This window comes from Cynocephalus volans, chromosome 3 (assembly GCF_027409185.1).
Source record: "Cynocephalus volans isolate mCynVol1 chromosome 3, mCynVol1.pri, whole genome shotgun sequence".
In the NCBI taxonomy this organism is placed as follows: Eukaryota; Metazoa; Chordata; class Mammalia; order Dermoptera; family Cynocephalidae; genus Cynocephalus; species Cynocephalus volans.
Window position 1 is genome coordinate 10,823,468 of NC_084462.1, and position 24,377 is coordinate 10,847,844.

The window sequence follows — 24,377 nt, forward strand, 5'->3', positions numbered from 1 at the left end:
TCTAGGTCAGGGGCCCTGCTCAGTCTGACTCCCTGCCCTGCAGGTTTTTTTCCATATGGGGTCCTGCACTGCAGGGTGTTTTGCCTGGTTGGTTTAAGAGCCCTGGGCCCAGGCTGCTCCAGTCCTTGCAACCTTCCTGCTAGCCTCTCTCTCCCCTTATATTTGTTTGGATAAAACACCTCTTCTTTCAGTTGTTGGTCTCATTAGTGGTACCCCCGCCTACACACACACAATCACATCCTGCCAAGCTTTCCAGTGAATACCTAGTGGCTATTTGGGGGCTCCTCCTCTGCTTCCTTCCTCTCAGAGTGTAACACCACACAGGCCTTGTTGATTTATTCCCATCTTACTGTGCTTTAGAATGCACAAGGATACTTTAGGATTTTGCTATCTAGTTGCTGTGTTTTTATGTGGGGATTTGGGAAGATTCAAGGGCCATGTTATAGATGTGACCATCACACTGGACTCAAGAATTGGCCCTTGAACTCTCCCAGATGCGCCTAAGACACAAAGACACGTGAAAGCCAGTGCTCAACAGAGGGAAGTTGGAACTTTGCTCCCCCAGTGGGAGATTTCCAAGATACCAGCTAAAAACTCTTATTGGGAAAGCTTCCTCCTCAGAGTTACGTCTTTTTATGTAGTTATTTGGGTTGCTTTTCCTTCTGAATATCCTGTAGCTCAGGCCCCAAGACAGCCTGGTAGACTCTCCCCACCCGCCACTGCCCAACCCCACACCTCTTGCCCACTCCATATTTGGAACTCCAAGCTGGGGACCGCCAGGAGAAAAGGCGTACAAGGAGAACTCAGGCCTGGGGCAAAGGGTCTCACCTCCTTGAGATCACTGAGTTTGATTCGTCTGTGAGGCAGCTAAGAGTACAGTCTCTAGCCTCAGATTGTGAGAGGCCATACCCTATCCACTGGCTCCTGGCTGCCTCACCCTGCGCAAGTGACTCAGCCTCTTTCTGCCCCAGCACCCTTTGAAAGATGGGGTTGACCAGCAGCCCAATCTCCCAGAATTTTGTGGGAATTCAATGAGAAGCCTAACTACGGAGGCTGGCAATGACTGTGGGACACACAGGCAGTGTTTATAAAGGGCTGGCCATTAATATCAGTATTAACCTGGAGCATCTGAATACACTTCCCAGAAATATTCAAATACAGAAAAAAATAATAAAATTTCTAAGGTTTCCCAAATGCCCTGGGTAAATCAATTTAATCAGAGAGAAAACTGACTTCCTAATTCTTTTAAATCTCATATTCACTTATTCACTCAGCACCCACTTGAGAAACACTGTGCCAGGTAACTTAATATCCACCATCCAGCACACATGTTCCAAACAGTGGGCCACAGTCCATAAGCAGGTAGACAAATCAACTTAGCAGATGGTGGCCAGCATTTTTTTAAAAAAGGAATAGAGGGAAGAAGAAGAAAAGGAAATATGTATGTGCTTCTAGTACAGTAAGGATTGTTATGTGAAACTTATTTTGGTTCCAAGTCAATAAACATGTCTACAGGCATGGAGCTGACGATATAAACTACTTCGGGCCTTGACAAAAGTCTGAGGAACACTGAAGTAAGGTGTTACACAGCCAATTTATTAAAATGAAGGAAGCCAAGTCTCTGGTGGGCAAAGCCACTTACCCCAGGTGAGGACACACAGTGCCTGTGCCACGTCTCTCAGGGGCCTTCTTATTATCATCAAGGGTAGCACTGCCTTGCAGCAATTAAGAGATGGGGTGGGGAGGTTCAAATTTTTGAAATTTTGTAAAGTTTTGGGTAGGGGAAAAAGTGGAATGGAAACCTTTGTTCAGACAACATCCTGTGCTTGTCTTCAGACAAGACCCTTTGCCGGGGTCTCCAGGAAACAGGCAAAGCACTGGCCTGAGGGAAGGCACCGCAAAGCCCACATACTCCTAAGTGGCCTGGCCGCCCTCTAGAGAAGGAAGATGTGCCCAGGAGTTGAGGGTCCGCCCTGCTCCCCGCAACAGCCACGGAAAGCTCTCTAAACCGCTCTGAGCCTCCCCGAGAACACCTTTCTCTATGCAGCATATACACTGCTGGGTGCTACCCACAGTCCATCGCCTTTCTCCTCACCAGAAACCCCCAAGCACGGGGCTGACTGGGATTCTTCCAGGCCAGTCATGGTGATGCCACGGCCCCATTAGCACTCCCTATGTCACGTGCCTCCATTCTGGCCAGTACGACCCAAGCTGGGGCTTTGAAAAACCACACTCCTCTCCCAGGGAAAGCAAAATAACCAAGGACAGGCAACTGCTGCTTACCTGCCTGTCCTTCCACCTTAGACGGTTTCCTGGGAGGACATGACACCTGGGGCTGAGGCACCATCTCGGAAGTGTGGCCAGGACATCACAGAGGTGACCCCAAGCCTGGACATTGGCAGCTCATGGAGGAATGGCTGAATTAACCTGAATTAATGGCTGGATCTGCCCTACCTCCAGGCTGACTGCCTGAGACCATTAAACTTTGTTCTGGCTTAAGCCATCATTGTCAGGGTTCCCTACTGTGGGCAGCTGAGAGCGTCCCCACAGGCTGATGGCTTCCCAGGGCCCCCCTCAAGACATTCCCTTCCTTAAGCTGGTACAGTGAATCTGCTTCAGCTGCAGCCCAAAGCCCCTTCCTCAGTAAGCTTTCTCTGGCCCCAAAATGGGACTAGGATTAGACAGTCTGTACTCAGCGACTTGGGAACCCCTGACAAGCTGTGAGCTCCCCAAGAAGGTGACAGATGAACATTTTCTGGGGAGGACATGCCAGGTGGCCCAAGATCAGGTAAGAGGCAGTGGTAGTGGGGCACACAGAGCCATACGGACACTGTCAGGACATGAGATTTTGCTGCAGGCGAGCCAAGACACCCTCACCAGCTCCAAGCGCAGGACCATGACCTCGCCTCCAAGCCAAGAGGCTTGCATGGGGGCCAAAGATGGATGCAGAGACCACCAGGGAGGTCAGTGCAGTGATCTGGTGTAAGGCCATGGGGCTGGGGCTGTGGACAAGGTGGGGAGAAGTGGCCGTGCTCTGTACGTATTTTGAGAGCAGATACCAGGATTTACAGGTAGTCAGGAATTGAGAAAGTCGCCAGGATGAGGTCCAGCTAGTGTGAACAGCATCCGCCTGAAAGCCTCCCTGTACCACATGGCTGTGACATGTGCTCACAGTTACGGCCCCCTCTCCTTGGCACTCTAACCAGCACCTCTTGCCTTGAGACACTAGACATGAGCGGCACTCCCCATGCTGCAAAGGCGCTGCCCCCCTTGCTGACTCAGGGCCCCACTCTCAACCCAGCTCCACTCCATCTGTGCCTCCCCCTCCCATGGTGCCAGAGACCAGGCTCCAAAGATGCTAGAATGGGAGCCCAGCTCGTTTATCTTCTACCTGGTGGGAGTGCTCCCTCACCTCTCCAGGATGCATTCCTCTCCACATGCCTGCCCTGCCAGGCCAGAGGAAAGCGGACTCCACATGCTCAGTCGAGCCAACCCCTGCTGCCCCCTACCCCTAACCACCCTCTAACCCCACCCAGGACATCCACCCAGGGCAAGAGTCTGTCACTGTCACATCATAGGAGATATCATGCATAGGCAGGACCCAACATGAGGAGGCCCAGAATTCTGGGATGCCAGAGCAGCTTGGAAGCAGCCACTGCCACATCCTTTACTAACTGAGCAAAGGGGATATCAAATAGTGGTGACACCCCAGCAGGGACTGCCAAGCAGAGGCACCCTAACCCTCCCCAGAGCCAGCTTCCCAGTGGGGAAAAGACTTCCAACAGATTCCATGGTGGGGGGAGAATGGGACAGGGACAGTGGACTGGACAAAGGGGACTTGATACCTACCTTTTATAAGAGAATGAATTTATGGATGACTGTAAAATTAAAAACTAACTTCCTCAAAGAAAAGCATACATTTTGGAGGCAACCGGGATACTTTAACACAGATTCATTATTAGGTGATATTGAAGAATGACATTTTGTTAGGTGAGATCAGCATTTTGTAATTTTGTCCGTCTGTTTTAAAAAGACTTCTTGAGGCTGGCCAATTAGCTCACTTAGTTAGGGGATGGTGCTGATTAACACCAAAACAAAATCAACAACAAAAAGACTCCTTATCTGTTGGAGAATTTATGGGCAAAATGATATGATGCCTTGGATGTTCTTTAAAAATTCCAGGAAAGCAAAATGGCAAAAATGATAAAATAAGCCTGACAAAGTGTAGCTAATTGCTGAAGTGGAAAAGGGAGACTCATTATACTATTTCTATGTACATTTAAAATTTCTCTATCTCTAATGAAAATTTTAAAATTAATTTTTAAAATAGTTTAAAAACTAAGGGCATACATATGACAGGGAAGGAGGAAGAAGCAGTCCCAGGTGTAAGGTGGCCCAGGACAAGTGTTCACCTGGTGAGGTGTGAGCACCTTGAGGGCCAGAGAGTCTCTGCCCCACTGGCATATGCCCTCAGCAAAGCACTCGCAATCCCCTAGATCTGCTTCTCCCTCCGTAACCAAGGCTGCCACGCCCCTGCCTGCAGGGTGTTTTCATCCACACTCCTTGTGTGGATCTCAGAAGTAAGTGGAAGCAGGGCCGAAGAGCTTGATGAAATTGATCCCCAACTGCCATCCAGGTCCTCGCAATCTTCCTCTGGGACGACCGACTACGTGCTGGCACAGGGGCTGGCAAACCCTGTCACCTGTTTTTATAAATTAAGTTTTATCAGTGCATGGCTGCACCCATTGGTTTCTGTAGCTGCTCTCAAGCTACATCAGCACATGTCCTGCAAGGCTGAAAATAATTCCTTTCTGGTCTTTTACAGAAAACGTTTGCTGACCCCAGGCCAGAGTGATACCTGGAACACAGGCACATCAACAACAGCATGAAAAGAGAAGTCAACACTTTAATTCACAGGCCTAAAGGGAGCCCTGCCAGGAAAGCCCCTGGAAATAGGGGACATGGCTTCAACAGGAGCCAGGGTGGGGTCTCAGCAAGCAAACCCTTGGTCCCATGTAGCCCACAGATGAATTTTATTCAACCTACATAATATTTTATTACACAAACAAAACACATTGCCAACATTTAAAAAGTAAAAGATTTCACATAAAACCCAAACACTCAGCTTTCCCTAAAAAAGAAGCACACACTCCTGGTTCTCCATGTTCCCTGTCATTCGCCACGTCACCATCCATCCCAATCCTTTCTCTCACTTATGTTACATCCTGGTCCCCGCAGCATTTGGGTTTGGACTCCTGGTATAAAGAGTTACCTGCCAGGGAGAGTCAAGGTACCACCTGGAATCAGAGCCAGTGCCCACGACACTGGGGGCAGGGCCATGGAGAAGAGGAAGGCACCCTCAACAACTGTCTAGAAGAAACCAGATGGAGGAGACAGCCCCCAAGGGTCCCCAGGATCACCCAGCTAGAAAGAAACTGGGAGATCCTGACACTGGCCCTGCCCTCTACAGCTAGGAGTGCAGCACTGGGGAGGGGAGGTGACCTGGCTGAGGCCACAGGTCAGGCAGCCCCAGAGCAACAGGAGGGTAGGACTAGGATAGGGGGAGTTCCTCCTGCCTGGAGTGAAGGAAGCTGAAGTCAGATGGGAAGGCAGTGGGTCAGCTGAGAATTACCAAGGCATCTCACCTGGGTTTTCGTGACTGACCATCTGCTGGTCCTCAGAATCCAGCGGCCCTGGAGACCAGGCCTCTTCCCGCAGCTCCATATCTGGGTCCCTGCTGGGAAGGGATGAGACAGGACAGAGTTTACAGGATGCCAGACTCACTAAGGGTACCCTGAATGCCAGGCACAGGGCAGACAGACAGGAGGCCGGCAGCACGCACCTGAGGGACAGATGAGCAAGAGATGGCCCTGGAGCTCATATGGCCCTTCTCCTCACTGGAGGGGGACCGACAGAGACCATGTACAACCCCATGGGAGGAGCTCAGCTCCAGGAATCACCCAGGCTGCAGTTGCCTGGCAGGTTCATGCCAGTCCTTCAGCTGGGACCTGGGGCAAGTGGCTCCACCTCCATGCCTCAGTTTTCTCATCAGCAAGAGGGAGGACAACAACAGCACTATCAATTTTAAACAAAACTATGCATATATGAATCTCTTGCCACAGAGCGGAGGATCCTAAATAGTAATGAAAGTCCCCATGCCCCTGAGGCAGCACACTGGCCCCTCACAACTGGGTTACATGCGCAGCTAGCACACGGGAGGGGCTCCAGGTGCCAGGCCCCTTTCTAAGGCCTTTCAAGCATCAAATGATATCAACCCAAGCTGATGCACAGGCAGCTTAGGTAAGTGGCTGAGGCTTTGGTGAGCGCATGCCTTGTCCAAGGAGTTCATGCTCTAATTTCTCTTTCAAAGAGTTATGAATCACACCAGGCTGGGTGGGGCAGGCTTCTGACACCAGCCACACCAGGGGCCTGGGAAAAAACAAGTAACTGGCCACACAGGGCATCAGTGTTCAGGCAGGTAGCCACAGAACTGCGACGTTCAGGAATGCAGGGAACTTGGATCACTGCATGGGATCAAGGAATGGCAGGGCCACCAGGTGGAGCCGTGGCAAACATCCACTCCCCAGGTTTCCAAACACTGGGATCGCATAAAACAAGGGAGTTTCAATAAAACTTGGTGGGGGGGGGGGGGGCCTGACACAGGGCTGCCAACTTCTACAACAAAATAAGGGCAATTAAAAACAATGGTTTTAAATCCCACCTCCCATAATAGGGATTTGTAGATCGGATCACTGAATTCCCCAGGCAACAGCAGGAGGCAGGAGTTCTCAAGGAAAGACCACAGGGCAGAGAATGAAGCCAGGGAGAAACTTGCCCCAAGGCACAACCTACCAAGGATAGTCAGGGATCATATCCCAAAGCCTACTCTTTTTTCAAAAAAACAGTTTTGAGATACAATTCCCCTACCACACAACTCTCCCTTTTAAAGTATATACAATGCAATGGTTTTTAGTATATTCAGTTTTGCAACCATCAAAACAACCAATTTTGGAATTTTGTCATCACCCCAAATAGAATCCGTACCCATTAACAGTAGCTCCCCACTCCCACTCCCCCAGCCCCTACAATCACTAATCTGCTCTCTGTCTCTATGGATTTGCCTACGGGGTGTATTTCATATAAATAGAATCATAAAAATTTTGGCTTTTTGCGTCTGGCTTCTTCCATTTAACAATGTTTCCAAGGTTCATCCCCACCGTAGCATGTGTCAATACTGCATTCCTCTTTATGGCTGAATAATATTCCATTATACGGATGGACCACATTTTGTCTATTCATTCATCCACTGACGGATGTTTAGGCTGTTTTGACTCGTAAATAATCTTGCTATGAATATCTGTGTTTGTGTGGACACACGAACTACTCCAGTGCCCACGCTTAACCCCTACTCAATTGTACCATGTTGGGGAGGGAATATCCCCTTCCCCAGCCCCCTACCCCCTTGCTGGTCTTCAGTGGTCAGGTTCTTGTCCACTCCCCACTGCAGCACAGAAAGCCCAACCTTCCTCTTCCTGCTCTGGGCCTGACCTCCTCTAGGCTACAGAGAGGTGCAGAGTCAAGCAGGGTCTGCCCTGCGTCTGGGACTCCATGGATGGGGTGGGGAGATGGGGAGATCTGTGCAGCACCCAGCCCCAGGCAGGCTCTTCAATTCTGTTTTTAACAGAGCTGTGAGGGGGAATTGGAGGACATGCAGCTTGGTCAACCATTGGCAAGGCACATGGCCCCATTCCCTGGTGTGACCTTACTCCCTGGCAGACAGGACTCCTGATAAGCAGCAGCATCCCAGCACCAAAAACACCAGAAAAGGAACCCAGGCCAGTCAGCCTGTTAGGCTAAATGCATGCAGCTCTGAGGAATTCTCATCCTACATCCTTCCATCTCTCATTCCAAAACAGGAAAAATGTCACCACAGGGTAGCAGGGGTCTGTGGACGAGCATCTGGGAAGGCAGGTGCTTCTATGCCCCTGAGCATCACCCAGCTTCCTGGCATGACTTGACTGACCCGATTTTCTCAAATCTCTCCAGTGAGGGGCTCACCACCATCCGGGCACTGAAGGAGCTTGCTCCACTGTTGGGTGGCATCAACCCACCCCTCGGTAACCTCTGCTATCACCTTGGAGCTGTCTGATGGGAACTTGGAGAATGTGCCTATTAAATAAATAAATGTGCACATATGTGCCAAAGGGTCACTCGGGTAACCCTTGGACCCCCCACTTCACAGGCTCCGGGCCCTGCTCTAAATGGTTTATAAGCCATTAATGATTTTGAGCCACTGCAGCCCTCTGGATAGGTACTACTGTTGACCCCATAATGTAGATGAGGACACTGAAGCCCAAGACCTCTCAGTCAGGGCAGGAGGAGAGCAGAGCCATAATCTGGATGCAGACTACTGGGGCCCCAAGCCTATGTCCAGAACCATCCATTGCCGCCACTCGGTATTTCAACCCAGCCCACCCAATAAGAACCCCTCTCCAACGGTTACGGAGAACTGCTAGTATTCTACTCAAATCCCAGCTCCAGGACATGCAGGCCCATCCTTTGGGTGTTCTCACTGAACACATACAGGGCCAGGAGACACAAGGGTAAACCAGAGGGACCTGATACTGCCCAGCAGCACTCTCAGAACAACAGAGAGGACACATACTTGTTCATCCAGCACGTATGGAGCAACTAACGCAAGCTCGACCTGGGTGCCCAGGTCCTGCATCAAACACAACAAATCAGACCTGCCTGTGGGGAATGGACGCTGCACTAGGCACTTTCTCCCAACCGGACATCGCTCTGCATTAATGTGCTGTGTAAGGCAAGGAACAGAAACACAGAGAGAAAAGTCGCTGGCCCAGGCAACACACCTGTGGTGGAGGGACAGGGGCTGAGATGCAGACAGTGTGGCACAGAGCCCTTGCCCCTTCCAGCTCTTCCATCCTGACATTCAATAAACCATTACAAGGACCTTGTAAAGGCTCAGAGTGCAATGAAAAGGTCAGCGAAACCTGTACGCTGGGTGAGAAGGCCTGAGGAGGAGCCTGGCAGGGCCAGGGCACCAGTTGAAGCAGGACTCTGCCCAGGAGGGCACAGCCTGCCCGCAAACTGACCATCCAGGATATTGAGTAAGCGGACAGAAGGTGACCAATGCAGAGCACTGAAACAAGCAGCCTGTGGGAGTGGAGCGGGTCGGCAAGACTTTGGCTGTGAAGTGGATGAGCTCAAGTCAGAGACCTGAGCGGGGGCAGACGATGGTGCCCAGGCCCTAGTGCAGGCCCATCAGCCTCATACCTGAGCAAATGGAGACCCTGAGAGGTCCAAGGCCCTTCTCACAGCTGGTCAGCAGAGGGCCAGGCCAGGACTGGCCCTAGGACATCTCTCAGCCACGTAGCCCTTGTCTCCCACTAGCCCAGCCAGCTCGGCCCCCTCAGCTGTGTCACTCCAGGGCGCCTGGAGCATCCTGTGTAAGTGATTAGACCTGAACAGGGTTCTGACGTGGGGATGGTCCCAGGGTCGCTGAGGAAAGACACAGAAGGGCACTCTGAACCAGCCTCACAGCCCCACCTGCTGCTTTCGATCCCTCCCCAGCCTCAGCTTCTCTCTCTGTAAAATGGGAATAACGGTAACCAGCCATACTAATTACAGGATTCATTTCCCCACCATCTCACTTGGTCTCCATTACAGCCTATGGAGAAAAGTAAAGCAGGGAACAACACTATTAGTCTCATATAGCCCACGCACAGGGCTGGTGGGGTGCTAAGTTCATTTCCCACACTGTTGACATAATCCTTTCTCCCTGCCCGTCCCTGTCACCCTAGGTGCCGGTCCTGACAAGGGAGACACCATAGCCCCTGCATCATGGGGAGGATCCCACCAGCGGAAGAGACAGATGAGGACAAAGCACAAGAATGAAAAAGGTCATTTCAGACAACGGAAGCGCCATAAAGAAATGCACCAAGGAGAGGGGAAGAGGGAGGGGATATCTCTGTCAGGGAGGTCTGGAGTGGGTCTCCAAGAAGGAGGCGTCACAGGAACAGGCCTGAATGGGAAGTGTGGGGGAGAAGGTTGGCAAGCAGCAGGGACAGACGATGGGTACCTAGGCCCTGAGACAGACACAGACCTGGTGTACTGGGGACAGTGAAGAGAGGGCAAAGATGTTGGGGGGTGGTGAGAGGTGAGGGATGGGACAGTTCCCACAGGGCCTACCTAGTAGCCTAAGGGGAGGACTGGGAGTCATTAGAAATGCAGGAGTCCCTCTGAGGTGGGCACTGTTATGACACTTATTTACAGATGCAAAAAGTGAGGCTCACAGAAATAGGCAGGGCCAGATCCTGAGGGTCCCTTGCAGTACTTGAATAGCAGCAACTAGGATGTTCATAGCACTGGCTGTACCAGGCACAGGGCTACAGGGACTTCTAGGAGATTTGTGGCCGCTCAGGAGAGGCGAAGTCACTGAAAGAAACTCTACTGGGGGCCCTCTTCCTCTGGGTCCCCAGGTTCGAGGTAGGCATCACCTCCTCAGGTACCCCCCTGCCTCCAATCTACGTCCTCATTCTCCCCTCCTATCCACCCCTTCCCCTGCCTCCTTTCTCTTCCTAACACCTGCCACTTTTGCATCTCTGCTCAGTTGGTCTGTCCTCTCTGCCCCAACGATGTCAGCACCCAGCCTGATATATGTGCGATCCCGAGCACCCACAGCAGCACCACGAACATGCAGGGACCCTCAGAGAATGGTCAGGTGAATACACAAATGAATGGATCTGAACAAAGCAGAGGCTTGAGAGACAGGAGGCAACGAATCCCAACACTCAACCCATCCTCGGACCCTTCTTAGGAAGAGGCAAGAACCACATGGGAAGGATAAACAGACTTCCCCTCAGACAGATACAAGCAAGCCCCCAAAATCACTGGGAGTTAGAGCTGAACAGTTCGGCTTAAACTTGCACAATTTGGCAGTGCAGCTTGGGAGCCATAAATGTGCTTGTAAGCCCTGACTCTGTAACTCTACTTCTCCAGAAGCTACTCTCTGGGGAAACCCCAAATCTCAGGAAATGCTTCTTGTGGGAAAACAGAAAAAGTTCATCACAGCAAGGTTTAGAACAGGGGAAAACTGGAAAGAACCCAGCAGTCCAATGCTGGGAAAAAGTAAATCACATGGCATCTACTCCACAGAAGGTTAGACATCCATCAGAAATATTAAGACACCACAAATAGTGGCCACCTCTTGCTCATGATAGAGTGATTTTAACTTTTCTTTTTACCTTCATTTCCTTTTTTTTTTTTTTTTTTTTTTTACAATAACAGATAATTACTTCTGTAATAAGGGGAAAAGACTAAAGGCTGATTTTTTTTTTTTTTTTTTTTTTGACATCCATAGGACTATGTACCAAAATGGGCAAACCACTGGGTGCTAAGATGGGACAAAGCAGGTGTATGACAGCAGGGTGCCACCCCAGAACATGCCCCTCTGGCATAAGGGTTATTTTAACCTAAAGGCACTTGAAAAATAGCAGATGCAAGAAGAATGTTCTAACTTCCTCTTTTCATCGTGAAAGCAGGATAAACTCCCACATGAAACATGCCCTCCCTGTACCAGGAAGAAGAAAGACGTTCTTATCACCAGAGACTGGGAATAGAGGCCGAGAGACATCTGTACAGACAAACCTTATTAAAGTAACCCTTATTTGCCTTAGGCCTCCCACCCCCATACATTTTAGTTATTTTTCCACAACTGCTACTCTTTGTTCAACCTAGCATAAAATCACTTAGGCCTAACCACTTTTGGAGTCTTTATTTTCTTGTGAAACCTCCCATGCATGTAAAAATAAAATTTGTGTGCATTTCTCCTGTTAAACTTTCTTATGTCAACTTAATTCTCAGATGCAGCTGGAGACCCTAAGAACAGAGAGGAAAAGTTTTGCCTCTCCAACACAGGATACAAAATTGTATAGGCCCACGGATACACCACCGTAAACATTAAAAATGCATAAGGAGAACCTTCACACCCTGCTGATGGGAATGTGAAATGGTACAGTCACTTTGGAAAACAGTCTAGGTGATTAAACATAATTACAACATGACCCAGCAATTCCACTCTTAGGTTTCCACCTAAGAGAAATGAAAACATTCATCCATACAAAAAGCCGTACACGAATGTTAACGGCAGCATTATTCATACTGGCCAAAAAGTAGGAACAAATGCTAAGTGAGAGAAGCCAGACACAAAGGGCCACATATTGTATGATTCCATGGATTCAAAATATTAGAACAGGTAGCTCCACAGAGACAGAAAGCAGATCAGTGGTTGCTGCAGGTGGGGGTGGGAATGGAGAGTGACTGCTTAATAGATATGAAATTTCTTTTGGGTGGGTGATGAAATCATTCTGGAATTAGATAGATCATGGTCACACAACTTTGTGAATACATTAAAAACCACAAAACTGTACACTTTAAAAAAGTAAATTTTATGATATGCAAACTTCATCTCTATTAGAAAGTAAATAAACTTTAAAAAATTGTACAGCCTCTCTGATTACAACACTCTCAACATTAAATATGCATAAGGAAAGAAGGAAGAGAGTTGCCTAGCACATCCAGGGGCTGAGGGTGGGAAGGGAGAAGCTGCTCCTCTACCTCCTTTTCTTTGTTGGAACTTGTTTGCCAAGTGGTGATAATGTGGTTCCAATGAAATGATAAACGTGGAACTCTATAAAAGCAGGGACTTCCCAGCTCAGAGCCTCCACTGGCCTCCACCTCAGGCCCAGCTTCCTGCAGGGAGAAGGCCTCACCAGGCCTCAGGCAGGCAAAGGGGACGGGGTGAGTCCACGTCCACTTACCTCCTCTCATCTGCAGAATGACCTGCCCTTACCACATGAGAATGTCATTCATTCACTCAGCAGGTGACCTACCTCCAGCCAGGAGGCAGTGGCAGGGGCAGCGAGGAAACACATGGAAACAAATGTGATTCCTGAGGGTAGTAGGAACCAGGAAGAAAGTAGGGCAGTGAAAGCAGGTGGTGGGGCTGACCTTGAGGTAGGATGGCTGGAAAAGGCCTCTCTGTAGGACATACAGGAGAGTCAGCAGACTGGCCCACCCACCCATAAACTGCCCTCCAGCTAGGAATAGTTTTTACATGTTTAATTGGTCACATTTTAAATGATATCTAAATACCTGCATGAATGACAGCCTCGACTTTGCCTATTGGCCCATAAATCCTAAATTATTTACTATCTGGCCCATTATAGAAAAAGTTTGCTGACCCCTGATATAAAGGAACAAGGGGTACCAAGATATGGGGAAAGCTTTTCAGGCTGAAGAAGAAGCGAGCCTGAGGAATGGCAGGGAAGAAGCTGAGCACCTGGGATGCACGAGGGAGGGAAGAAGAGGGGAGAAAGGACCGGCTGCAGGGCTCAAGCCCAAGGCAGCCAGTTGGAAGAAGGCCCATGCTCTGCGGTTGCTGCCCCAAAATTCTTGACCACTTCATCTTTGAACCCATGTTTTAGAAGTGAGGTCCAATGAGACACGGGAGCAGGCGCCAGGGGCTTGGGTTCAGGCTCCATCCTGCTTCCCCAGCCCTCCACCTCTGGTCAAAACCAGGCACAAGTAAGGCCTACACCCACCCTATGGGGGAAACACCAAAAACACCCTGGCTGATTGAGAGAGACCTTGGAGAAAAGGAAAAACCTTTTCTTCCTGCCTTTTTGCACAATGAGCCCCATATCTTCACTTTGCATTGGTGTCCACAAATACATTACCAGCTGGGACTATGGGTAGAAGAGGTTCAAAGGGGCCAGACCACAGCAATCTGGATGTGCAGCTTCGAACAGAACTTTACAAAGGCTTTACTGAGATGCATCTTCTTACATTCTCATTTCTGAGCAGGTGGTGACCTGGGGCAGGGCACATACTGCTCCGCATCCCACCTTCCTGCTCTGGGTGGAGGGAGATGCTGACACCTACCACAGAGCTCTGAAACAGACAAGCTGGGTGAGAACACTTGGCCCAGCACCAGGTGTAAACGCCGTCTCTTCACTGTGAAGTCTCCCCACGTGGCAGTGTCAAGCTCTGGCTTGGAAGCCGCACCCTGAAGCAGTGGTGACTGTTTCCCTCTGGGTCTCGGGTGCCTCCTTTGTAAGGGGACAGGAACGGTAAATGCCTTATAGAGTTGGGTGAGGAGTACATGAGTGGATGCTTGTAAGGATTAATCAAGGATTCCTGCCAAAAGTTTAAAAGGGTGTTCACTAATGTTACCCAGTTCTCCTCCTCTCCCATTCAATCATCTCTCCAGCCATCCATTCATTCATTCATTCCAACAGTTGCTGAGTCCTCTTGGCCCAGTTCTACAGACTTTGCGCCCTACCCTCAGAATCTCATAGTTTTGGGGGTGGGGTGTTGCAGACCCCCATCTACAGAGGAAAGCACAGAGAGAGGAGGGTGCACCAGGAGTTGTGGGGGTCCAGGGTAGCTCCCTGGAGGAAAAGGGCCCCCACTTGCTCTCAAGAAAACCCTGGGCAATTCAAGGAATCAACCTGATGTTTGGGAATTTAACAAGTTCTGAATCAGAGAGTTGGTGGGCCCCTGCCCCGTTCTTGACCACCCCACTCCCTGCCTGCTCTCCTCAGTTCACCAATTTCTTAGTCACAGTGGTTCTGCCACAGGTGACAGCCACAAGGCTAAGCTCCGCCCTCCTGTCCTCTCAGCAGTCTCTCACCTTGCTCTGACCTCCACTCTGAGATGAAGGAGGGGAAGAGTGCCCTCCCCTCAACCCACCCCAGCCCGGGCCCTTGAGCGATCCAATTAGCACACGGATCTGACAGGGCTATTAAGCTCAAGACAAATTATTGTTATTATTATTGTTATGAGGTCCCGCCTACCCCCTCTGGATGCCTGCCTGCCAATTATCCCCTCTCTTTCTTCTGCTGCCAACCTCACCTCCTCCTCCCCAAGCTGGCAAGGCTCAAGGCTCTCTGCTGCTTGTAAGCAACTCCTCCTGGTACCACTGGTCTTCCGGCTGCCTTCTGTCCCACACTCTTCTCTTGCACCCACTTGCTTTCACTCACCCCTCACCCCATCTCTCTCTCTTACTCCTTTCCTCCAACAGCAGATTTGAATATGGATTTCCACCTCCTTTACTCACCTCTCAGTCATTCTCACCTCTCAATTAACAAACACCCTCTCAGACTTTTTAAGTCACCAAATCCTGTGGCTACTTCTTAGCTTTAGCTCCCATGATTTCCCTGCAGCAAAGACAAATGAACACATGCACACCTGAACCCTACACACCCTCCCTTCCTGGAGGGGCCCAGGTGCCCAGGACACAGCTCTCCCCCTCCAAGTCCCCCTTTCCTTCCTGCGATGAGGGCTCTTTCCCTTTCCTGCCTCCCACCTCCTCCCATCCTCTCTCTCCTCTCCCAATTCCCACTCCATTGGGGCCTTTGCTCCCTCCCTCCACCATCCTGGCTCCCACATTGCCCCTCTGAAGTCTCTTCCCCATACCACAGACCAATTAATCTTTGTAAAAAGTCACTCAGTTCAACAACCCAATAAAAAACTTGGCAAAGGATTTGAACAGGCACTTCTCCAAAGAAGATATACAAATGGCCCATCTTGTCATAAGCACATGACAAGATGCTCTACATAATTAGCTATCACAGAAATGCAAATCAAAACTGCAAGGAGATACCACTTTACACCCACTGGGCTGGCTATAATAAAAAAAGAAAACACAAAAATTGGAGAAATTGGAAATCTAGCGCACTGCTGATGGGAATGTAAAATGGTGCAGCCACTGTGGAAAACATCCTGCAGGTCCTCAAAAGACTGAGCACCGAAATTACCATATGACCCAGCAATGACCCATTCCACATATGTATAAGTATATACCCAACATAAGTGAATACATATGTCCACACAAAAATCTGTAGAAAAATGTACATAAAATCATTACTCATAATAGCCAAAAAGTGGAGACAACCCAAATGTCCATTAGCAGATAAATGGATAAACAAAGTGTGATACAGCCATGGAATGAAATACTATTCAGCCATAACAAGGAATAAAGTTCTGACACATGCTACCACATGAATCAACCTTGAAAATGTTATGCTCATTATACTCAGTAAAATAAGCCAGAGAAAACTACATGTTGTATGATTCTATTTATACAAAATATCCAGAATAGGAAATCTATTAAGAAATAAAGTGGATTAGTGGTTCCCAGCGACTGAGAACAGGGGAAGGGAAGTGATTACTTAATGGGTAGAGTTTCTTTGGGGGATGTTAAAAATACTCTAGAATCAATTGTGGTGATACATGCACAATTCGGTGAATATACTAAAAACCACTGAAGTGTATACTTCAAATGGGCAAATTGTACCATATGGGAATCATATCTCAATAAAGCTGTTATTAAATACAACAAAAAGCAACTCAGTTCACATCACTTTCCTGAGTAAACCACACATGCCTGCTGCACTTAGTCCAAAATCCAAATTCCTCCCCAGGCCCTGCACAGCCCCAATCTGGCCCAGTCCCTCTTGATCTCACTGCCCACTTTTGCTGTTCCTGGCCAGGTCTGGTCTTTTTCTCTAGAGAGCCCCATCCCTGGTCAGCCCCTGGTTCTCCCACCCACCCAGCTCTTTCTCACCTTTAAAGGGCCTGCTCAAATGTCACCTCCTCCCTACCACCCAAGCCTTACTCCACATCACATGGCAGGGTTTACTTCCTTCCCAGTGTCATAACTACCTTTTCTATTTCCTTCCTTAGGGTCTGTCTGCTCCTGGGCACTAAACTTCCTGAGGGCAAACACCAGGTGTGAAAGGCACCTGCCCTCCCAGTATGCATGGTTAATGCCCAGAACTCACTGACTGGATGGAAGACCACCAGCGCAGACCAGGCCTCACTTCAGATCCCTCTTCAGTCTACTGCACCCTCTCCTCTGCTCCTTTCCTTTGGCACTGCAACAAGTGGCTCTGCATGCCCACAGAGCAGCCCCTCTGCTCTCCTCACTTCCCTTTTCTGTGGGCGGCTTCATCCTTCACTCCAGGCTTGAAAATCCCATTCTCCTTCCCTCCTGTGCCTCCTACCTAGATTCTCTGAGCTGGGTGGGGTAAAGTCTACACAAAGTCCCACATTAAGTGCTCAGCCAAAGCTAGGCCGTCACCTCAGCCCTGGGGCATGGCTTGACTGCGCTGGAGACATCTCTGTGATGCCTGCCTCTCCTGGGGGGTGGAAGTAGGAGCTCTTTGGCAATCTTTTCTGCTTATCCTACAGTGATTTGTCTGTGGAGATTCTTCTGTCTCATCTGGAGCCAGTTCAGGTAGATCACAATCCCCTAGAATACCATCTGTACTTCATTCAAATTTTCAAGTGTACCTTACAATCCTCTGCTGTCTCCCCTTTCTCTCTTTCCCTCACGGGGCTCTCTCCCTCTTTTCTTCCACGAGGTTAGCTAATGGGACATCTATCTCATTGCTTTATTTGTTCCCAATCACCTCATATCTGAATTAGTGCAGCAGCTCCCCTAAGGTCTCCCTCAAGTCTCCCGCCTCACACACTTCCTCAGGACAAGGTCAGTGTCAACCTGAGGTCAGCAAGGGCCAGTTTGGTGTATAAAACAAATGCAGTTAGGGCAGGAACAGATCACAGCCCAGCCCCCATGCCCCACTTTCTCCAGGAGAAAGACTTCTAGAACATCTAGAACCTTAATCTTCTGTCAAGGCTGCAGCCCATCTGGGAGTGGCAGGGGCTGGGCAGCCAGCACAATGTACTCTGTGGACTCTGGGTGACTATGATGTGTCCACATAAGTTCATCAATTCTAACAAATGCACTGCTCTGGTGTGACACATTGACAGTGTGCTGTGCATGTGCAGGGACAGGGGTACAAGGCAAATCTCTGTGCCTTCCACTCAACTGTGCTATGAAAATAAAACTGCTCTAAAAATAAAGTCTTTATTTAAAAAAAAACAAAAACAGATAAACAAAATACACCCACAGGCCATTCTACATTGTCACCCCTCCATTGGGCCCAAAGGGCAGGCTGGCCATTTTCTGGATGGGTGTGGACTCTCCCACCTGGCCTCTGGAGTGGCTGCTTCCTTCTACCTTGCCTGCCCTCTCTCTGTAGATTGGCTGGGTGTAAGGTGATCATCTGCCAAGGTCAGGCATAAACAGCACTTCCCCCAGGAAGAATTCTAGGATTACTCCTTTCCCTCAGCTTCAACTGTCCTCTCTCATCCAACAATAAAAAATCACATTCATTGAGTGCAGACCAAATCCCAAGCCTTGGGTGAAGGGTGCTGTAAGCACATAAGGTCCAATCCTGAACCCCAGAACCAGCCAGTGAGAGACAGTGAGAGGTGATGAGTGTGGTACAGTGACTAGAAGACCACAGGCCAGCCATGTGACCTGGGCAATGTGTTACACCTGTCTCCTCATCTTCGCAGGTTTATGCCAAGATTAAATGATGTGATACATGAAAGTGCTCAACCAGAAGCCAGGTGCCACCATGAAGTGCCTACTAAACACTATCATTGTTGTCCCTGTTGTAAAGACGGGAAAGTTGAGGTTTAGACAAATTGAGTGGCCAATGCAAAGCCATAGGACCATGAAGTAGAAGGCCAAGAGTCAAACTTGGGTCTGCCAGACTTCAAAACCAGTTTCTTTCCCCTCTATCTCTTAGGACAATGGCATTTGCTCCCTTTTAATGTCCATCATTACAGAAGAGCCCTATATCCCCCAGGAGGGATCTGTGTTACCTCCACGCACCTGCTGCGTGTCCCTGCTGCCCTGCCCCCTGCACATCCCATGGAGCATCCAGCAGCCTGTACACTCAAGGAGGGCAGGGACTATCCCCAGCACTGCCCAGCATAGACCCTGCACACAGCAACTCAGAACTCATGCCTCTGATTGCCCTGACCCTGATCTTTGAGGCCAGGACTACATCTAATGCATCTCTGAGTCCCCAGCATCATCCACTGCAAGGCCAGGCACCCCTGAGACTATGAAGACAGGGGCTGGACGGGACTCCCCACTGGGCAATAGAGAAAGAAGCCAGCGTTCTGTGAACCCAACGGGAGAAGGCAAGAGGCCAAGGCAGTGACAGAACTGGGAAAACCCCACCAAGGAAGGCCCCAGGCCACCAAGCCCCCGGAGGAATGGGACAGGCCCTAGTCTGCCGCACCTGGCCTCAGTGCTTGGGCTGGTTTCTCCGTGGCTGTGAGGCACCACCTCTGTGCTGCTAAGACAAGGTCACTGGCACTAGTAGTGTAATTGCCTGAACGCCCCCACCTGCCTCACTCTCCCCAACAATGGGTCAGTGAGGCCTCCTCGGTGGTGGCATGGATCTTGGCACTCACTACCAAGGTCCTGGCCTTCTGCGAAAGTCACCTCTGCTTCTCCCACTATGCTGGAGGTCCCCTGGAATGAGGGGCTGGGTCTCAAAGTCTACAAAACCAGCCTGTGGCCCTATGTGTAGGAGTCCTATCAGGCAGATAGCCCAGTACCTAGTCCAATGACTGACATGTTATGAGGCCTTCAGAACAGCCTGTCTCTCCCAGGCCCCGACCTTGACCAAAAGAAATAAGTCAACAGAGGGAGCAGTACCCCAGCTCTGGAATCACATGCAGACTTGTATTGTGATGCTGCTGTCAGGCCTAGGGTTCCCAAGTGCCAGCCAGAGCCTCTGTCCCATCCCCCAAAATGGAGGTGACCATCTCCATCCCAGAGCCTTCGAGAATTTAGGACAGTGAGTACCAGGCACAGGGACAGGCGCCTGCCAAGTGCTACAAAAGCAAGAGTCGTCATATCTGCAGCCTCCCCACACTACAAAGGTCCCAGAGTCCAGCATAGGCCTCAGCAGGCTGTAAGCCTTGGTAAGCAACAGAGGACAAATGAACAAGGTTTGGGGAGGCCTGTGAGACCCATCTGATCACGGGTGTCCCAAAAGCTACATGTGCCCAGCAGTGATCATCTAAGACTGACTGACTCCTCCCAAGAGAGATCACTACCATCCTCTCTTAAGTCCCAGGGTCCTCTTGGCCAGTTCCTCCTGTCTCTCAAAATATGCAATCTCCTCTGTACATTCTCCTCAACCACAACATCCCTTGCTCTGGGCTCCAAGAGCTCCCAGGATCATTCTGGCACATCTCCCCATTCTTCTGCCCAGTGCTTATGGGTACTATGTCTCCCTCACAGGTCTGAGCTGCTCCAGGGCAGACACTGTATGACTCCTACCTGTTTTGCTCACCACTGGGCCTGGCAAGGGGGACTCAGGACCCCCCTCTACTACCAAGGCTGGACCAGGTCCCTCTACCGGGCCCACACAATGCTGTGCCAAGATTGTACGTGTCCATGTGCCTAGTACTGGGCCTGGCACAGCCTCAAGGGACTAAAGTTTATTCAAGAAATTATGACCATGTTCTCCATTTTAGGGGACTGAAGAGGAAACCGAGCCTGGGAAAGGGGAAGTAACATGTCCAAAGTCACAGAACTGGAAGAGACAGCACCAAGGAACACCTGGCTCCAGAGTGTACTTTATTTCCATGTACTTTATTCCCACTTCTTGAGGTCTGCTCTGCCTCTAAAAAAAAAAAAAAGCATTAAGAGCCTTCCTCCTGAGGTCAACGCTATTATTATCACTCCCGTGCTGTCCAGGCAGAAACTGAGAGGTTGAAGTTACTTGTCTAAGACCACGAAGGTAATGACTGGTGGAGCTGGGATTTGAACCCAGGTCTGCCTGACCCCAACCCCAGAGCTCTTAGGGAATAATAACACTGTTGGTTATTCTGGCACTTCACTTCACCAAAGGCCAAGCGTAGTGATAAACGCTCCTCATCCTTCAGCTCAGCTCAACTGAGGGGGGAGGGAGAGTTAATCAATAAGACATGAGATAACCCAAGTAGGAATCTGATCTGAATGTTCTCTAGGGCTGAAGCAAGAGGACCAGAGGGGACTGCAGCAGAGGCAGGCAGGTGAATGTCAGCTGCATTTAGCCAAAGAGGCTTACAGTCTTACAGAGGAGCTAAGCCAGGATAAACAGCAACTGTGCTTTCCTAGAGCTGAGGCCAGATCTGATCCCCAACTGGATCCTCAGCACTGCTCAACACCAGAGCCTGGTACCAGGAAACTACAAACGAAAAAGCAAACCAAGTTGCTCCCTTCCTAAAACCCTTACCACCCCCCTGGACTGGGCTGGGTCAGTGTGCCATCCGTGAGCTCCCACAGCCCCCTGGACTCCTCTATCAGTGATCTGGTCACCCTAGACCGTGACTCTGTGTCCGGATCTCAGTCTCTGATGTCCACACCCAGCCCAAACCCTTGTCCATATCTCTGCCCCTGGTGTCCAGCACGGTTCCTGGCACTGAAAAAGGCTCTGTCCACACTCGCTCCTGCGTGTTGTGTTTGTGAGTCACTTTTCCGTCTGACCGCAGATCCTAGGGGCACTCATCTCCATGAACTGGGGTCAACCCCCTCTATGACCGGCTTCACCCGGACCGGGAGTTGGGTGGAGTGGAGAGTTGGAGGGGCGGGGTTCGGCCTCTGATTCACCCTCTTGAGCCTGGCACAGGGGAGGGAGGCCTCAAAAATCGCCACTGGGCTCCGGCCACTACCTCCGCCCTGCCCTGTGGGCCACGCGGTGACTGACCTTGGCCCAGTCACTTCCCCGCCCGTGGACGCACTTCCTGCATTCCTGCTTGCCTGCGAGCGAGGCAAATGAATGGGCCTCTCGCCGGCCGGAATCCCCGTAATTACCCGCCGGATCAAAGGCCACGCGCAGCCCGCCCGGGGCAGCAACGGGACCGGGCTGACTTGAAAAGGGGAAGGAAAGGATAGGAGGGTTGGAGGTAAGGCCTGGAGGCCGACATTGCCCCTCGGGGCCGCCGTATCCGGTCAGGCCATCCTGGCCCGCGCGGCCCCTTCCCCCCGCCGCGGCCTCAACTTCCCCCACCACTTCCGGCCACGACCCGCGGCGGAGTTGAGGAGTGAGGCTAAAGGATGGACGGGGCGACCCCGCCCCCGAGGACTGTAGGAAAGGGAAACCAACGAGGTCCCCAGTCCAGCGCCCCGCGCCACACACGAGGACGCGCCATCCCTAGCGCGCTCCTCAGGCCCGGCGCCGCGCACGCGCACTTCCTCGCCCAGGACCGCGCGCTCCCAGGACCCCCTCCCGGCGAGACGATGTCTGCGGGCTGTCCAAGTGCGTGCTCCCCCCCCGCCCTAGGCCCAAAGACACGCACGCGCACGCGCACTCCCCCCCCCCCCCGCCCCGTGTCGGCCCGGCCGCGCGCCCACTCACGCCCCCCCAACAGAGCGCACGCGCACTCGCCCGCCCAGTCGCGCTCGCCCTCCCGCCTCCCCACCCACCCTACACCCCACCCCCCGGTCCAAAGCCTGGCTTCCCGAAGCGCGTGCACACCTCGACCCCTGGCGCACGCCCCCCGCTCCCGCCCCTCACCTCCTCGGTCCCAGGGCTGCCGCGCCACACTTCTCCTGCTCTCTCCTGCCTCGCGGATGGTGGCAGCGGCGGCAGCGGCGACTCAGACCCTGGGGTCAGGGGGACGGGCGCCCAGGCCGGAAGTGACCTTCCCAGCCGCTTCCGCCCGCGCCGCTCCCCCCTCCCCCCGGGCCGTCACTCTGTCCTTGCCGCTCTAAGAGAGCAAGCCCGGCGACCCCTGGCCGCCACCCTCCCTCCAGCTCTACGGTGCCTAGCGGGCGCCTGAGGGAGTCATTTCCGGACGCTTCTAGGACATATGTCCTCCGTCCATTCTCTACGGCGCCTTGCACAGAGGGGCTTCGGCCCCGCCCCCTTCCAGGACAGGAGGCGCGGGCTCGGCCCGTTAGGCGGAGACTTCCGGGTGTCTAGGGCGGTGCCCCCCCCTTCCTGCCGGAGCTCCTCGCGCCTGCGCGGTCCGCTCCCGGCATCCGTCTCGGGGAGGTGGAGAGTGGCGGAGAGGGACGTTTGTGCCACCCCGGGTCCTCCTGTCGTCTCTATCATAGTAACCCTTTCCATACCGCGGCTCCTCCCAGTGGCTGGCGTACGGTTGCCTAGACGGCTGCATCACCTGAGATTCCTGATCTTTTAGTTACGAAACAGCTGCGCTTCAGGCGCCCCCTCTGCCTATACCTGTCGCTACCTCCCCTTTCTTGGCCTGTTTCCTCTTTTCTAAAGGAGTAAGGAAGGACACATTGTGCGCCTCCAAGTGCTTCACGTGCATTAGGTCCTAAGAATAACTAGAGCTTTATGGTAGGTCCTATTCCCATTTTGCAGATGGGGTTAAGTCACACACCGGTAATTGCAGAGCCTGAGCTCGAACCCGTTGAGCCTGACTCCAAATTTGTAGGCTTCTCAGTGACTGTACACACCCTGTATAACAGAATGTTGATAACAGCAGCTAAGAATTCACTGCTTCTGTGCTAGGTACCCACTTAGTACGCACTTGCTGGATGTTACCGACTATTATTATTCTTGTAAAAAAAATTTCTTTTTAAAATAATTGCTCACATCCTAATGTCCTTGCCCTCGTTCTGTAGTTGGCTCACTCTCGCCTAATCTCACCTAAAGGGCAGATGATTTATCGCTGTTACTTATAATCATTTTATTAATGATGTCACTGAAATAGTCACTAAGCTTGGGAATCAGACAGATGGGGATCTACTATTCATTTGTGGGATAACGCTTTTCTTGGCCTCAATTTTTCATCTGTGAAATGGGAAAAATAAGATAACATGTGAGGTAATGCATGTGTAAACGCTTAATTCTCTACCCAGCTCATAGTAAACTCAATAAAAATGGTAGTGGTTATTATGACTTATTAGCAGTGTTATTTCTACTGCTATGCCCACTGTATGCCCTCAAGTCTCAGTCAGCCTCAGTCCTACGATTTGCACTGCTGATTTAATAACATCTTTCAGGGGGGGGGGAACAATGCTGTATTAGATATGCGTGTCAATAGTAAGTTATGTCTGTGTCCCACCTTCAGAAGTATCAAAAAGGGATGGGGCCGGCCCGTGGCTCACTCGGGAGAGTGCGGTGCTGATAACACCAAGGCCAAGGGTTCTGATCCCATATAGAGATGGCCGGTTTGCTCACTGGGTGAGCATGGTGCTGACAACACCAAATCAAGGGTTAAGATCCCCTTACCGGTCATCTTTTTGTAAAAAGAAAAAAAAGAAGTATCAAAAAGGTAAATTTTAAAATATATCTTAGAACAGAGGAAATGTGTTACTACAATACCAATACAAATTATTATTACAGGTATGAACTCTATGCCACCAAACCTGTGTAAAAGAAACATCACATGTCAATGCTCCTCTGAATCAGATCAGAAGGTGTCCTGCAAGGCCTGGTGGGGAGTGGGGGAGAGGGCATCTT

General features: G+C 50.9%; 1 protein-coding gene across 3 annotated transcripts in view; it reads right to left on the minus strand.

Moving 5' to 3' along the window:
• The window catches only part of ZNF787 (zinc finger protein 787), a 30,315-nt gene extending 7,468 nt beyond the window's left edge, over window positions 1-22,847 (minus strand). The window contains exons 1-2 of one of the 3 annotated variants that reach the window (XM_063088637.1): window positions 22,461-22,847; window positions 5,646-5,734 (exon numbers count right to left, since the gene is read on the minus strand). In XM_063088637.1, the coding sequence (XP_062944707.1) occupies window positions 5,646-5,724 (79 nt within the window). In that variant the 5' untranslated portion in view covers window positions 5,725-5,734; window positions 22,461-22,847. Of the gene's footprint in view, window positions 1-4,412; window positions 4,563-5,645; window positions 5,738-22,460 lie in introns of those variants that run through there. The other 2 variants (XM_063088636.1, XM_063088638.1) reach the window with 2 other exon arrangements.
• Between the last annotated feature and the right edge of the window lie 1,530 nt (window positions 22,848-24,377).